Genomic DNA, 16,062 nt, shown 5'->3' with positions numbered 1-16,062 from the left:
GAGCACCGGAAGCGAGCGCCGGAACGCCTTGGGCCGTCGCCGAGGGGGAGGGGAAGCCGCGGGGCGGAAGCGGAAGTGACGACTGAAGCAGGGGCGGAGACGCAAGATGGCGGCTGTGGTCCTGGCGGCGACGCGGTTGTTGCGGGGCTCGGGTTCTTGGGGCCATTCGCGGTTGAGGTGAGCCAAAGGCGAACCAGGCTTCGGCCTGGGGCGGGGGCGGCTCGAGTCTTTCTGGACGTTCCGTCTTTGGTTTCTACAGGTGACATGGCGCCCGTCGGACGGGCTCGCACTTCGGGACACTGGTGTCGTCCCCGAGGCGACAGGGGCCCTGCCTTGCCTTGCGCCTCGAGCCCGGGGACGCAGTCCCATCTGTCTCTCCCGGCTGCTGGGTCCTCTCCCCCCCTCACCTCCCGGGTCGACGGGCCTTGTCCGAGGCCATGCCTCATCTCTGCCCCTGCGCTTCACCTGCCGCGTGCTCCCTCAGGAGGCTGAGCCGGTGGGGGCCCAGCTCTGTTAGACCCGCAGAGTTCTGACACCAGGGTCCAGGCTCTCGGTTGCTGCGCTCTGTCCGTTGATCTCTGACGTTTAAGAACCCTTTCCGTCCCCACCGCTTCTCCCGCCCAAGTGACCGGGCCTGCCTTTCCCCACGCTGGAACTTTGTTCCGACAGCACAGGCGTCGCCCCTCCCCACACAACGAGTGCTGTTTCAGGGGTGCGGAGGTGCTGCCTGCAGGATATGGATACAGACTGGAGTGTCAACAAAATATCGGCAGTCGCGTAAATGCTTTGGAGTAAACAAGCAGCTTTTCGTGATAGAAAATAACAGGAAAGACTAGACTGATGAGGGATAGGCCTCCATCAGGGTGACATTTAAGGGAAGAGCTGAAGAATGAAAGAAGGGGTAGGCATGGGCAAAGGCTTGGCAAGCCCTGGAATAGTGAAGAAGCTTTGGGGATGATGAGTCAAATGTGTTCCAGGAATTGACAGAAGAATCAGTGTGACCAGGACCTATGGGGCTGTGGGGGTTCAAGAGATGAGTTTGGAGAGGGAGACGGAGGCCAAGTCACACCCCGCCTTCGGACCAGGTTAATAAGGGATATGGCTTCTAAGACTTCAGTGATGCTGTTGGAGGGCAGAGCTGTTAAGTGCTTTATGTGTACAAACTGCAGTTAGAGTGAGTTACTGTTAATAAGCCCTGTTTTTACAGACATAGCAACTAAGACCCAAAGGATGGAACCAGCTTGCTCCAGGTCCCGTGGCTGAGCCTTTTTTGTCAGCCTCTGCTTTGTCTTCCAAAGTCTGTAGAAATAAGTCCTGTAGAAAGGCAGATACTCACTTTTAACCCAGACAAAACATAACTAACTGCACCTAACAGGTCATCACGGGTTCATTGTCTCCAGCCTGTTGTAACTGGGTCGCTCTCTCTGTTTTAGGTTTGGACCTCCTGCGTACAGACGGTTTAGTAGTGGCGGTGCCTATCCCAACATCCCCCTCTCTTCTCCTTTACCTGGAGTACCCAAGCCTGTTTTTGCTACAGTTGATGGACAGGAAAAGTTTGAAACCAAAGTAACCACATTGGATAATGGGCTTCGCGTGGCATCTCAGAATAAGTTTGGACAGTTTTGTACAGTAGGAAGTAAGTACTGTTGTGGTGTCGTGGGTGGTCCCGCAGTTTTAACATGCACATGCTTTAGTTGACTGTTAGTTGTAATTAGCATGCCAATTATGAGTTGTACCCTGAGTGGAAACAAAGTACGATTTCATAAATGTTGACCTACACATACACCTGTGAAACCATCAGCACAATCACTCTTATTTAATTAAATCTGATAATCATGTCATATTGACATTTTAAAATGTTTCTCTTGATTAAATCTTATTTTGAATATCTGTGTAACCTGTCAATTTTCTTTTTACTACTAGTTCTTATCAATTCAGGATCGAGATATGAAGCGAAATACCTTAGTGGAATTGCTCACTTTTTGGAAAAATTGGCATTTTCGGTCAGTGCCCAGTTTTGTAATTTTTTAGACTATACTTTTGAAGGATGTTTGAGATTTTTCTTGTCTATAATGGTTATTTTAATAAATTATTAAGTTGCTAAGTTAATGCTAATAAAAGACTTTTAAGTTGAAAGATAGGTTTGTACGTGTGTTAAAAGCAAAAGTAAATTTTTTTAAAAAATTGTATTTTAGGGATAGCCTGGATTGCTTATTTAGCTTTTCTTATTTATTTTTACTAGTCTACTGCTCGATTTGACAGCAAAGATGAAATTCTGCTTACGTTGGAAAAGCATGGGGGTATTTGTGACTGCCAGACATCAAGGTACACCAGCTTTTACGTACAAACTGACTTTGGGTCCGTGGGAAGTGACGTTCTTGTCGTTGCTCAGATTCCCCTGAGCCCCTCCCATCGGGAGGTGTGGAGATTCACGGGGAGAAGTGAGCCCTGTCCTGGATGGAGACTTGGGTGGGCAGCGCTTACACAGAGAAGCACAGCTTCCAGGAGCTCAGTTCACCCCCGTCAGTTCATCCAGGCCATTGGCCGCATGCCAGGGACGTAGAGCAGGCCCTGTTCCCAGATAGAGCAGAGGGCCTCGCATACGTACCGGACCCAGTAGCCAAAGGCAGTAGGAGCCAGGAGGATGAGCAGCTGACTTGGTCTGGAGTTGGGAAAGGAATCATAGGAAACGCAGGGTTGGGCTGTTTCCTGAAGGAGTTTGCTAGACACAGGTGACAAGGCATTCCAGACCAGGAGACAGCAGGGGCAAAAGGCACCAAGCCAGGGAGGTGCCGGCTGCTTGGTGGAGGGAGGGGGCGGTGTTGCCTGGAGCACAGTGCAGTGGTCTTTGCATGCCAGGTGTGGAGCTTGTTCAGAAGGCACTGGGCAATGTGAGATGGGTGACTATAGATCACAGATTTTTTAAATTGTTGATCATTTAAGTTTGAATGCTAAAAAAATTACACATAAAAGACACATTAAATGCTAAGAATTAAAGTTAGCTTGGAGGTAACACATTCACATTCTAAAACAAGGCCTCTTAATACCCCCTGACTCCCAGCTGCCCCTGCCAGGTTCCTGCCTGGTGTGTTTGATTCTCCAACTCTTGCCTCGAATCTCACTCATCCCAGATTAACTCCTTTCTCTGGCCAGGTGGCTGGTGTCCTGACTCAGACCCAGCCGCCCTCGCCCTCAGCTCAGGCTTTTGTTCTTGCCATTCTCCCCACGTGGGCCAAAGTCACTGAGAATGGCTCCTCTTTAGGGTGAAGGTCCAGCCAAGTCCCCTCTTCAGAGGCACTGGTGACCGCATCCTGCCTCCCAAGCTCCGTCTTCTTCACGGCTGTTGCGTCTGTTTTGCATGGTCTCACTTGATCATACTTGATCTCAGATCCGCCCATGGTTTTGTGCCTGTCCCATGGGCCAGCTCTGTGCGCTTCTGACTGTGCAGTGCCTCATGCCGGGAACAGATGTTACAGCGAGACAGAAGCTCCATACAAGCCAGCCATTGCTGTCCCCTAAGCCAGCCAAGGCCGGGCATGTTTCCACACTCACCAGTGGGTTCATTCAGTCAACGGGAGGCTGGGATGAAACACTTCACCTTTTGAGAGAGACTTAGTTACAAAAACCTCTATCAGAAGTGGCTCCATTTTGACTCAAGCTGTGTGTAGCTGTGAGTCCTGCCTACCAAGCATTCACATTGTAAGACAGGAAAAGAGAAAGGGGAAAAGTGTCTGCTGTTCCCCGACAAAGGGTAGGAGGTGCCCCTGGCACGCAAGCCCAAGCGTCCCTGAAATGTCTGCTGGGCCCCAAGAAAGGTAGGAGGTGCCCCTGGCATGCAAAGCCCAAGCGTCCCTGAAATGTCTGCTGGGCCCCAACAAAAGGTAGGAGGTGCCCCTGGCTGTTGAGCAGAGTGTGAGTTCAGGGCCTGGCATTGTGGGCTTGTTTTTTCTTCCAGAGACACCACCATGTATGCTGTGTCTGCTGATAGCAAAGGCTTGGACACGGTGGTCGGCTTACTGGCTGATGTGGTTCTGCAGCCCCGGCTAACAGGTGTGGATCGCAGCTGCTGGCGTTTGAAGTGGGCCTGGACATAGGGAAGACCGGAAAGGTTTGCAGAAGCCCTGTAGCCGTGAGAAAGAGCACCATGTAATTGGAGCTTTAGGCCAACACAAAGTGATAGCGAGATCTCATCAGACATAGCGCTGGGGCTGGGCATGGTGGCTCACACCTGGAATCCCAGGACTTTGGGAGGCTCAGGCAGGCAGATCGCTTGAGCCCAGGAGTTTGAGACCAGCCTGGGTAACATGGCGAAACCCTGTCTCTCCAAAAAGATACAAGAATTAGCTGGGTGTGGTTGCTTACACTTAGAGTCCTAGCTACTCGGGAGGCTGAGGTAGGAAGATGGGTTGAGGCTGCAGTGAGCCATGATTGTGCCACTGCACTCCAGCCTGGGCAACAGAGTGAGGCTCTGTCTCAAAGAAAGAAAGGAAGAAAGAAATAGTGCTAGTAGCCAGGCGTGCTGGCTCACACCTGTAATCCCAGCATTTAGGGATGCAGAGATGGGAGGATCACTTAAGCCCAGGAGTTCAAGACCAGCCTGAGTAACACAGCAAGACTCTGTTCCCCACAAAAAGGAAAAAAACCACTGGTGATTGTAAAAGTCCTTGGTGTTTGAGAGAGTGTGTATTTGAGACATCTGTGTTCTGGGATGTTTTTAGTGAAATTGGTTCTTTCATTTCGGAAGGGCACCTCAGACTGTCTTTAAATAAGTGGAATGGTGTGTGCCACAAATTTCCATTTCACTGTTTCCATTACCCTCCTCAGCCTTGCAGATGGTAGGACTTTGAGTCCCTGTCAGGGGAGGACCAGGAGAGGGGAATGTTGGCTTTTCCAGATACCCTAAAGGTGCACTGTTTCACAGCAGCTTGATCTTGGTGTTCAAAGGCTACAGTCCCACATTAAGATCTTGTTGTCACAACTGATGAAAGGCACCCTTGACATGTGTCTGTGCCGTTGTTTCTTTTTGGAGATAGAGTCTCGCTGTGTCACCCAGGCTGGAATGCAGTGGCGCGATCTTGGCTCACTGCAACCTCCACCTCCTGAATCAAGTGATTCTCCTGCCTCAGCCTCCTGAGTAGCTAGGATTACAGGCGCCCGCCACCACGCCCAGTTAATTTTTGTATTTTTAGTAGAGATGGGGTTTCACAGTGTTGGCCAGGCTGGTCTTGAACTCCTGACCTCAGGTAATCCACCCACCTTGGCCTCCCAAAGTGCTGGGATTACAGGCGTGAGCCACCGAGCCCAGCATGTGCCTCTGTTTCTAAGCACCTTCGTGTCTGGTCTTGTGTCCTCACAGCAGCACTTGGGACGGACAGGTCCAGTGTCTTTGGTGCCTTTCACCAGCAAGGAAGCCAGGGCTTAGCAGGCTCACGTGGCTGCTTCATGGCTGAGGCGGGATGAGAGGCCCAAGCCCCCCAGCTCCTGCTCTCTGTAGCAGTCCCCCTCACTCACACAAGCACCCAGTCTGCCCCTGGATGAAGGCAGAGGTGACTGCCAACAGCCACCAACAGGCGACACCCAGGCCAGCACACAAGCTGTGGGTCACTGCTGTGTTCCTCATCTGCACCTGTGCAGACTGAGCCCTCGCCTTTGGGTTCTCTTGCAGATGAAGAAGTCGAGATGACGCGGATGGCGGTCCAGTTTGAGCTGGAGGACCTGAACCTGCGGCCTGACCCAGAGCCACTTCTCACCGAGATGATTCATGAAGTAAAATGTCAAACTCGAGAATGCCCCCGCATCTCGCACAGTGGTCCTTGCGACACCAGGGGTGGTGGGGAGGGGTTGGTTTGTCTCCTTGATGTTGTCCTTGCAGGTTATGGATATATACAAAACTTTTTTTATTTTTTGAGATGAGATTTCTCCACATTGCCTACACTGGTCTCGCACTCCTGGGCTCAGCTCAGGTGATCCTCCTGCCTCTGCCTCCCAAGTAGCTGGGATTACAGGCGTGAGTCACCGCACCCAGCTTAGAACATTCTTGATTTCTGAGTCTGCTGTTTATATAATGTTCGTATTTTCCAGTTTTTATAGTAACTAGGTCTTTACTACTAAACACAATTAATCTTAGGCTTTTTGTGAATTTGTATTCTGGAGAGGCAGATTTTACTCTTTTTATAAATACGCACGCAGCTGCTATTGCCAGACTGCAAGTAAAATATCAGCTTGCGTCAGATTTTCCCAGGGCTGGCTGCAGACGGGCGCCGGTGCTGCTTGTTGGAGGAAGCCTGGTTGTGCTGTCTTCAGTCACCTGTGTCTGTGGCTCTTCCCCATTAGGCGGCTTACAGGGAGAACACAGTTGGCCTCCACCGTTTCTGCCCCACAGAAAACATAGCAAAGATCAACCGAGAGGTGCTGCATTCCTACCTGAGGAACTACTACACTCCCGACCGTATGGTGCTGGCTGGCGTGGGCGTGGAGCACGAGCATCTGGTGGACTGTGCCCGGAAGTACCTCCTGGGGGTCCAGCCGGCCTGGGGGAGCACAGAGGTCGTGGATATTGACAGATCTGTGGCCCAGTACACTGGGGGGATTGCCAAGGTGAAGTGGCGGGAATGTCTCGTGGCCTCGGGTGGGGAACACGTCCTCCGGCCCGTGGTGTGGCATGTTTTTGTATTGATTCTGAGGGTGATAGGTGTTGACTGCACCTGTAGCTTTTCCTTAACACATACAGTAGTCCCACAGCAGGGCATGGAATATGTCCCCTGCTGAGGGTGAGTGCTGCTAGGCCTGAGTGCAACCCCCGCAGAAGGTGGACGCAGTTTTTTCCTCTAGGGGAGTGGGTCTGCCACTGCCTGCATTGCATTTTTTTTTTTTTTTTTTTTTTTTTGAGATGGCGCCTCGCTCTGTCACCCAGGCTAGAGTGCAGTGGTGCAATCTCGGCTCACTGCAACCTCCATCTCCCGGGTTCAAGTGATTCTTCTGCCTCAGCTTCCTGAGTAGCTGGGATTACCACCACGCCCAGCTAAATTTTGTATAGAGATGGGGTTTCACTGTGTTGGCCAGGCTGGTCTCGAACTCCTGACTTCATGATCTGCCTGCCTCGGCCTCCCAAAATGTTGGGATTACAGGCATGAGCCACCGCGCCCAGCTTATATGTGTGTGTGTATATGTATATATATATATGTATATATATATTTTTTTTGTCTTTTTGGTAGAGAGGGAGTTTTTGCCATGTTGCCCAGGCTGGTCTTGAACTTCTGGACTCAAGTGATCTGCCCACCTTGGCTTCCCAAAGTGCTGGGATTTTAGGCATGAGCCACTGTGCCTGGCTGGCACTGGATTTCTGTGTAACCACTCTGAAGATGATCTCATCTGGGGTTTGCGAGCCCTCACTGTTTTTCATATGGCAACACTTGCTTGTTTTCTTGGTTATAGCTAGAAAGAGACATGTCCAATGTCAGCCTGGGCCCGACCCCCATCCCCGAGCTCACGCACATCATGGTTGGACTGGAGAGCTGCTCCTTCCTGGTGAGTCCTGGTGCTGGGTTTGATGGCGTTCCTGATGCAGTGTGGCTGGTTCAGCCAGCCCTGCCCTCCATCGCTGGTGTTCGACGGCACTCCTGACATGGCTTGGGCTGCCCACGCAGCTCTGCCCTCTGTCCCTGGCGTCCCACGGCACTCCTGACGCAGTGTGGGCGACTCAGCCAGCTCTGCCCTCTGTCCCGGGCGTCTGACGGCACTCCTGACGTGGCGTGGGCGGCTCAGCCCGCTTTGCTCTCTGTCCCTGGCATCCAGTGGCGCTCCTGACACAGTGTGGGCAGCTCAGCCAGCTCTGCCCTCCGTCTCTGGCGTCTCACGGCACTCCTGACGCGGCGTAGGCGGCTCAGCCAGCTCTGCCCTCTGTCCCTGCAGGAGGAGGACTTCATCCCCTTTGCGGTGTTGAACATGATGATGGGCGGAGGCGGCTCCTTCTCGGCTGGCGGGCCTGGCAAGGGCATGTTCTCCAGGCTCTACCTCAACGTGCTCAACAGGTTGGTTGCACTCTTTTTGTATCCTCAGGCCACCAGGCCAGGCCAGGTGTGTTTTTGGACCATGAGGCCACCTTCCAGGTGACTTTTCTCCAGTTTCCCATGGCCTGATCCTGGCGAATCCCCTTCACTCCTGTGACTCTCGCTTCCTCCCAGGCACCACTGGATGTATAACGCGACCTCCTACCACCACAGCTACGAGGACACTGGTCTCCTCTGCATCCATGCCAGCGCTGACCCAAGACAGGTGAGGGCCCCGCCTGCCGCCGTCCTCAGTGCAGCTGCCTGTCCAGACCTGGCGTCCCTGCCTAGATGGGTCAGCAGGCTGGGGGCACAGGCCACACTGTTACCGCCTTGCCCTTCTTCACAGGTTCGAGAAATGGTAGAAATCATCACAAAGGAGTTTATTTTAATGGGCGGAAGCGTGGACGCGGTGAGTGCAGTGTGGCGCCATTTCCAGGCCTTCCTGTGGGGTCTGACAGGAGACAGCCACGTTGTAGGAGTGGCCACCTGTGGGCCTGGTCCCCGAGCCTCAAGGCCAAGGTCCCGGCAGGGCAGGGCAGGGCGGCCAGGGAGGCACAGCCTGGGGCTGAGTTGCTCCACCTGGGAGCCCGCTGAGGCTGTTCTTCCCTGGTCCAAACCCCAAAAACAGAAAAACAGACCACTGCCCTCCCCCAGCGCTCGGTCCACTTCTTCTTTCTCTGAGCCACTGGGTGAGTCGTGGGACTGTCCGTGTGACTCTCTCAGCTTTGCTGGCGAAACGCTGGAGTTTGTGCGTCCTCCTCAGCCGTCCCTGTGAGGTGACTGGGGTGAAGCAGCTCACACAGGTGGGCTGCAGCGTGGGGTGTCTCGAGCCTTTCCCTGGCTCCATTGTATGTTTGAAACTGTATTTGTTTACCAGTTTTTTTTTCTTATTTTTAAGATGGAGTCTCACTGTGTCACCCAGGCTGGAGTGCAGTAGCTCAAATTCGGCTCACTGCAACCTCCACCTCCCGGGTTCAAGCGATTCTCCTGCTTCAGCCTCCCAAGTAGCTGGGATTACAGGCATGCACCACCATGCCTGGCTAATTTTTGTATTTTTAGTGGAGACGGGATTTCGCCATGTTGGCCAGGATGGTCTCAAACTCCTGACCTCAAGTGATCCGCTGCCTCGGCCTCCCAAGGTGCTGGGATTACAATTACAGGTGTGAGCCACCATGCTTCCCTATTTACTAATTTTTTAAGCTTAGTTTTTGATGCTTTATATGTTTGGGAACCTTGTTACTTCCTGGACCAGAAATGGTACAAATAAACAAGTTTTATACACACTCTTTTTTTTTTTTTTTTTTTTTTAAGGCAGAGTTTTGCTCAGGCTGGAGTGCAGTGGCATGATCTCAGCTCACTGCATCCTCCACCTTCCAGGTTCAGGTGATTCTCCTACCTTAGCCTCCTGAGTAGCTGGGATTACAGGCATGTGTCACCACCCTAGCTAATTTTTTTGTTTTTTGGTTTTTTTTTTGAGACGGAGTCCTGCTCCGTTGCCCAGGCTGGAGTGCGGTGGCACAGTCTCAGCTCATTGCAACCTCCGCCTCCTGGGTTCAGGTGATTCTCCTACCTTAGCCTCCTGAGTAGCTGGGATTACAGGCACCCACCACCACACTTGGCTAATTTTTTGTATTTTTAGTAGAGATGGGGTTTCACCATGTTGGCCAGGCTGGTCTTGAACTCCTGACCTCAAGTCATCTGCCCATCTCGGCCTCCCAAAGTGCTGGGATTACAGGTGTGAGCCATTGCACCCAGTCCCATGGCTAATTTTTGTATTTTTAGTAGAGACGGGGTTTCACCATGTTGGCCAGACTGGTCTCGAACCGCTGACCTCAGGTGATCCACCTGCCTTGGCCTCCCGAAGTTCTGGGATTACAGGCGTGCGCCACTGCACCCGGCCAGGAAAAAAAACATTCAAGAAATAAAATTGTGGTTGAATTAATATGCTTCAGTTCCACTAGTGCGCTGCTAGAAAAACAGTTCTCCACTAATGTGAAGTCAACTTGAAATAAATATGAAGTACTTAGGTATTTGCCTAAAGTTGCAAAAAGACCTGCCTAAATTAAGAATTGTTTTACTTAAAAGAAATGGTATAGAGGCCAGGTCTGGTGGCTTATGCCTGTTATCCCAGCACTTTGGGAGACCAAGGTGGGAGGATCACTTGAGCCTAGGAGTTCAAGACTGGCCTGGGCAACATAGCAAGACCCTGTGTCTATTTAAGAAAAAAAAAAAAAAGATGTAGAATGTCTGCGGCCCATCAGTTTTGGTGTTTGTTTTTCAATGTGCTGGCTCCTAGATCTGCTGGCATGTCTTTCTCACAGCACCCCTGCCTGTGCCCTAAGACAGGCTGAAGGCAGCCTAGGACCTGCACTGCCTCCCTCAGAACCTCCCAGGGACTTTGCTAAAATCAGCTGCCTGGGCCTTGCACCGGAGGCGTCTGGGGAAGCCCCAGAACCTGTGTTTCATTTGTTTTCCCCCTGATTTTGCCGTGTGGCCACTTTGGGGTCCTGGCATTTAGGAGTTGACTATTTTACCTTCTCCCGCTGCGTGTCACACAGTGAAAAAGAACTCAAGGGAGGCACATTGCTCCCGTATTTCAAGTGTGGTAGAAGCCGGGTAACACATAGCACAGCTCTTCCCTAGAAAACCCGAAGGGGAGACCAGCAGGGTTGCCTGTGACTTGGGCCTGGGTTCCCTTTTTTTTTTGAGAGAGTCTCGCTGTGTTGCCCAGGCTGGAGTGCAGTAGTGTGATCTCAGCTCACTGCAAGCTCCGCCTCCTGGGTTCGCGCCATTCTCCTGTCTCAGCCTCCTGAGCAGCTGGGACTACAAGCGCCCGCCACCACGTGCGGCTAATTTCTTTTTGTATTTTTAGTAGAGAAGGGGTTTCACTGTGTTAGCCAGGATGGTCTGGATCTCCTGACCTTGTGATCCGCCCGCCTCAGCTTCCCAAAGTGCTGGGATTACAGGCGTGAGCCACTGCTCCCGGCTTCCCTTCCCTTTCTTATGTTCAGCTTTGGGCACAGAGATGGCCTTTTGCCATTGCTCGAGTGGGGGTGGAAGGTGGCACGGGGCGGGCGTGTGCTCACCTGGCCGGACTCTGGCCCCAGGTGGAGCTGGAACGAGCCAAGACGCAGCTGACGTCCATGCTCATGATGAACCTGGAGTCCAGGCCTGTGATCTTCGAGGATGTGGGGAGGCAGGTGCTGGCCACTCGCTCCAGAAAGCTGCCGCACGAGCTGTGCGCGCTCATCCGTAAGTACCGCAGGGGTAGTGAGGGGCTGCCACAGGCCTCGGCCAGGCTCAGAGGAGGCCGTCTTGCCCTCCCGCAGGCCGTGGTGGGCCTGTGGTGTGTCCATCACACCCGGAATCTGGGGCCTTCACTAGTTGTCCTCAGCAGGGGCGGCCAAGGGCAGGGCCGTGGGGTCGCAGACCTGATCTCACTTCTCGGCCCCACCATGTACCTGCTGCCTCCTTGGCAGGTGACCCCACCCTCTGCACCCCTGGGAGGGGCTGTCACCACTGCCCAGAGTTGTTAAAGAGTACGCCAGTTAGTAGGTGAAAAGGGCTCAGTAGAGGACTGCTACATTGTACGTGGAGTAGCAGTGGCTCGGAAGGCCGCTGTACCGTTGCTGGCTCTCGGGCAGGAGTCTCAGCCCCAGGTTTCCGGGGCCCCCATGAGTGACCTTAGGAGGTCTGAATTTCCTGAAACTGTGTGCCAAGTTGTATGTGCATCGGACTCTTCTGGGCGACAGGCTTAAAACCTGGCACAGGCTGCCTGTTAAGTTGGGGTGGCTTGGGCTTAGGGTGTCACCTGTGGGCATCTCCTGTCCAGGCCTGGAGTCCCGGGCATTTGCCCTGCCCCGTGTGGTCCCTTGTCCTTCCCTCAGGAGCGCCCGCTTAAATCCTCGAGCGAGTGTCCAGCCTCTCTCGGGCCTCATCTTCTGTAGAAAACAGACCCACGTGGACCCAGTCACTCCTGTCCTGGGGTTCCTGGGTGCGGCCATCTGGCCCCTCTCACCCCACGCGTCTGTCCATGCGGCCCTCAGGGGCTCGGGGTTTCCTCTGCAGACCCGTCCTAAAGTGAGCTCATCAGACACGGAGCTCGCTCTTCTGTAAGTGTAACTCTTCTTGGGTGGCTTTGTCCTACATTTTTAAGTCATTGCCGTGTCCCCATTTACTGAGAACTCACTTCTGTCACTTTTGGACTCACCCTTGGCTACACCCAGTGGCTGCCTTTGGGCCCAGGTGCCCCCAGCAGCAGCACAGCGTGAGTGAGTGGTATAGACCAGCCACCCCCTCCGTGTGTTTACTGACACAGCCTCAGCATGGAGGCCGTGGTGTGCTTGTGTGACGTGCGGTTGCCCTCTGCACTAGGCAACGTGAAGCCGGAAGATGTGAAGAGAGTTGCTTCTAAGATGCTCCGAGGGAAGCCAGCAGTGGCCGCCCTGGGTGACCTGACTGACCTGCCTACGTACGAGCACATCCAGACTGCCCTGTCGAGCAAGGACGGGCGCCTGCCCAGGACGTACCGGCTCTTCCGGTAGAGCCGCTCCCCGGCCTGACAGACCCAGGAGCTGCAGCTGGAGCCCGTTCCCGTGCGTGTTAGTTTGGACACGAATTTAGTCTAAAAAGCTGGTTGTATAAACAGTGCAAACAGTGTCGCCACAGCACCCACGCAGTTTGCATTCTGTCAGAACTCAATGTGCCGATCAGTGGAGTCAGTATTGAGCCTGACCACCGCAAGCCAGGAGGCAGGTGAAGTGCCCAGCGCTGGAGTGCAGCGTGCCACGAGGAGGCCGGTCAGCGCTCCCCTCCTCAGGGGCTCTGGGCACATGGGGCCCCGTGGGTTCCTTGGAGGAGCCCTGAGCCGGGAGGCAGCAGAGACCAACCTATCAGAGCCTCCCCGGAGGCCACCGTGCTCCTGTGTTGAGTACCAGGATTCACCTCTGACAAACAGGACAAGGCAAGGGCCCAGTCAGCTCCGAGGAGCGCCGTCCACGCGTGTGCACACGGCTTCCCTGGTAATAAAGAGCTGGCATCTTAGCACGGTGTTTTCCTTCTCGCCTGGGGAGGGGCGGTTCTTAAGGGCTGTCTCAATTGGCAGCTTTTCTAACATGGAGGCCTTCCTCCCTGTGAATCATCTGGTTTGACCCCGTGTCTTGAAGCTGTTCTCATGCGTTTCCTCCCTGAGAATCGTCTGGTTTGACCCTGTGTCTTTTTTTTTTTTTTTTTTTTTTTTGAGACAGAGTCTCACTGTGTCGTCCAGGCTGGAGTGCAGTGGCACGATCTCGGCTCACTGCAAGCTCCGCCTCCCGGGTTCACGCCATTCTCCTGCCTCAGCCTACCTAGTAGCTGGGGCTACAGGCGCCCACCACCACGCCCGGCTAATTTTCCTGTATTTTTAGTAGAGACGGGGTTTCACCGTGTTAGCCAGGATGGTCTCGATCTCCTGACCTCGTGATCCACCCGCCTCAGCCTCCCAAAGTGCTGGGATTACAGGTGTGAGCCACCGCGCCTGGCCCTGACCCTGTGTCTTGAAGCCTGTTGTTGTGCGTTTCCTCCCTGAGAATCATCTGGTCTGACCCTGTGTCTTGAAGCCTGTTCTCGTGTGACGCGCTGATGTCAGGGGTGTCACAGCATGCATAGGGTGGGGTGATGGGGGTAATGGTGACCGGCAGCCAAGTCTGCAGATGTCTTAGAGGTGGGGAGCACCGCCAGGCCAAGGAACGGCTGCAGATGTGGGTGTTCCCAGAGATCCGAAAGGCCGCATGGCTTAGGGAATAGCAGCTACAGGGTAACTTTTCATGTGGTGTAAAAACTTGTACAAGTGGCCGGGTGCAGTGGCTCACGCCTCTAATCCCAGCACTTTGGGAGGCCGAGGTGGGCGGATCACCTGAGGTCGGGAGTTTGAGACCAGCCGAACCAACATGGAGAAACCCCGTCTCTATCGAAAATACAAAATTAGCTGAGCGTTGTGGCGCATGCCTGTAATCCCAGCTACTCGGGAGGCTGAGGCAGGAGAATCACTTGAATCTGGGAGGCGGAGGTTGCCGTGAGCCGAGATCACGCCACTGCACTGCAGCCTGGGCAGCAAGAGTGAAACTCCATCTCAAAAAAGAAACAAAAACAAGCAAAAAACGTGTACAAGTTAAAACTTGTAACGTGGTTCTCAAACACCCATAGAAACCTCGGGAGCTCCAAGGGGTGTGGCGAGGTCGGGCCTGGGGACCTGCGTGGGCCACCTTCGATGCTGCCTGTAGTCCAAGGATAGCTTCCTGCATGTGTGACTTAGTGGGCTGCACAGAGCTGTGTGGCACAGTTTCGTCAGGAGGAGAGAACAGTCTCTGGTCCTGTCTTTTGTGTAGCTGAGAAGCGTAGCCTCTTTGCAGTACTGATGGGAGAGGGAGTGGATATTTTCAGGAAATTAAACTCGTAAGCTTTACTCCTCTTGGCCTCTTACTGTCGTCTGGCTATCGTCGTTTCTGTAAGACCTGGTGCCTTTACAACACACACACTCCGCTGACGGTGACTGCTTGAATTTGCCCACGTGGGAAGCGTCAGCTTGCTGCCCACCTGATGGGATTGGAGGGCCGGAGCCGGAGGACGATGGTGTCTGTTCTAACAGTGGACTTTCTGTTAGAAACATCCTGTTCACCACACCTGGGACAGAAGCTCCTGGCAGCACAGCCCCTGATGTTCAGCTGCACAGGGAACGCAGAGCTCCGGCGCCACACACGTCAGGCCTGGGGTTGAGCTTCTGAAGATTCCAGTGAAGCACAGTCCTGCTCCAACTACCGAGTAGCCCGAGGACATTCTAGAAACTGCTACCAGTGAGCCCTCAGCGTCTGTGTTTTGGAAGCCGAGGCCAACACAGGTTCTCTCCGTTCCCTGCCACACAGCTGGCTCTCCCTCGCCGCCGCCTCTCTCCCCGCAGGTCGCACACCCGCCTTCCCTGCCACCCTCCTCCCCACTTCGCTTTTTCTTTTTTTTTTTTTTCCCCTTTCTTTTTTTGAGACGGAGTTTCGCTCTTGTTGCCCAGGCTGGAGTGCAGTGGCGCGATCTTGGCTCACCGCAACCTCTGCCTCCTGGGTTCAAGCGATTCTCCTGCCTCAGCCTCCTGAGTAGCTGGGATTACAGGCATGCGCCACCACGCCTGGCTAATTTTGTATTCTTAGTAAAGACGGGGTTTCACCATGTTGGTCAGGCTGGTCTTGAACTCCTGACCTCAGGTGATCCACCCGCCTTGGCCTCCCAAAGTGCTGGGATGACAGGCGTGAGTCACTGTGCCCAGCCCTGCTTCACTTTTTCTTTGGAACTAAGGTGCACTTGAATTTGTTTATAGTCGGCTGCCTTTTTAAGATGGTCACCTCCCCCAAGCAGGCTATTTGGTTCATTCCAGTGTCCCTGCTGGTGGCTAGACCGTCTGGCCTGGAGCAGAGCTAGGAAAGCACTTGCTGAACAAACACAGGCAAAGCATGCTTGAGAGAACGAGAGCTGAATTTTTTTTTTTTTTTTGAGATGGAGTCTTACTCTGTCACGCAGGCTGGAGTGCAGTGGTGCAATCTCGGCTCACTGCAAGTTCCACCTCCTGGGTTCACACCATTCTCCTGCCTCAGCCTCCCGAGTAGCTGGGACTACAGGCACCTGCCACCACACCCGGCTAATTTTTGTGTCTTTAGTAGAGACGGGGTTTCACCATGTTGGCCAGGCTGGTCTCCAACTCCCAACTTCAGATGATGCACCTACCTCGGCCTCCCAAAGTGCTGGGATTACAGGCGTGAGCCACTGTGCCTGGCCCTGAGAGCTGAATTTTTGAAACCATCCTCACACAGTCGTATTTCACAAATTTTTTATTTTTTTTAGATGGAGTTTCATTCTTGTTGCCCAGGCTGGAGTGCAACGGCACGACCTCGGCTCACTGCAACGTCTGCCTCGTGGGTTCAAGGGATTCTCCTGCCTCAGCCTCCCAAGTAGCTGGGATTACAGATACCCGCCACCACGCCTGGCTAAT

General features: G+C 53.6%; 1 protein-coding gene across 3 annotated transcripts; it reads left to right on the top strand.

Moving 5' to 3' along the window:
* The first annotated feature begins 30 nt into the window (after positions 1 to 30).
* Positions 31 to 13,094, top strand: PMPCA (peptidase, mitochondrial processing subunit alpha). 3 transcript variants are annotated; one of them, XM_055270374.2, is made up of 13 exons: positions 31 to 177; positions 1,434 to 1,636; positions 1,924 to 2,003; positions 2,243 to 2,325; positions 3,956 to 4,050; positions 5,666 to 5,766; positions 6,334 to 6,597; positions 7,435 to 7,527; positions 7,912 to 8,030; positions 8,184 to 8,274; positions 8,398 to 8,460; positions 11,159 to 11,303; positions 12,426 to 13,094. In XM_055270374.2, exons 1-13 carry the CDS (start codon positions 107 to 109, stop codon positions 12,593 to 12,595), a joined length of 1,578 nt encoding a protein of 525 aa, XP_055126349.1. In that variant the 5' UTR covers positions 31 to 106; the 3' UTR covers positions 12,596 to 13,094. The 3 variants fall into 3 exon arrangements, with proteins under 3 accessions (XP_055126349.1, XP_063492833.1, XP_063492834.1); XM_063636763.1 differs by lacking the exon at positions 12,426 to 13,094 and having other exon boundaries at positions 44 to 177; positions 11,159 to 12,162; XM_063636764.1 differs by lacking the exon at positions 8,398 to 8,460 and having other exon boundaries at positions 53 to 177.
* The last annotated feature ends 2,968 nt before the right edge of the window (positions 13,095 to 16,062 follow it).

This window comes from Symphalangus syndactylus, chromosome 3 (assembly GCF_028878055.3).
Source record: "Symphalangus syndactylus isolate Jambi chromosome 3, NHGRI_mSymSyn1-v2.1_pri, whole genome shotgun sequence".
Lineage (NCBI taxonomy): Eukaryota > Metazoa > Chordata > Mammalia > Primates > Hylobatidae > Symphalangus > Symphalangus syndactylus.
This window is presented reverse-complemented; position numbering and strand designations above follow the sequence as displayed.

Excerpts from the sequence above, each read along its gene's own strand:
- PMPCA (XM_063636763.1), top strand. The coding sequence starts at position 107 with ATGGCGGCTGTGGTCCTGGCGGCGACGCGGTTGTTGCGGGGCTCGGGT. Across the intron at positions 7,528-7,911 it reads TGGAGAGCTGCTCCTTCCTG|GAGGAGGACTTCATCCCCTT; the intron begins GTGAGTCCTGGT and ends CTGTCCCTGCAG. Across the intron at positions 8,031-8,183 it reads TACCTCAACGTGCTCAACAG|GCACCACTGGATGTATAACG; the intron begins GTTGGTTGCACT and ends GCTTCCTCCCAG.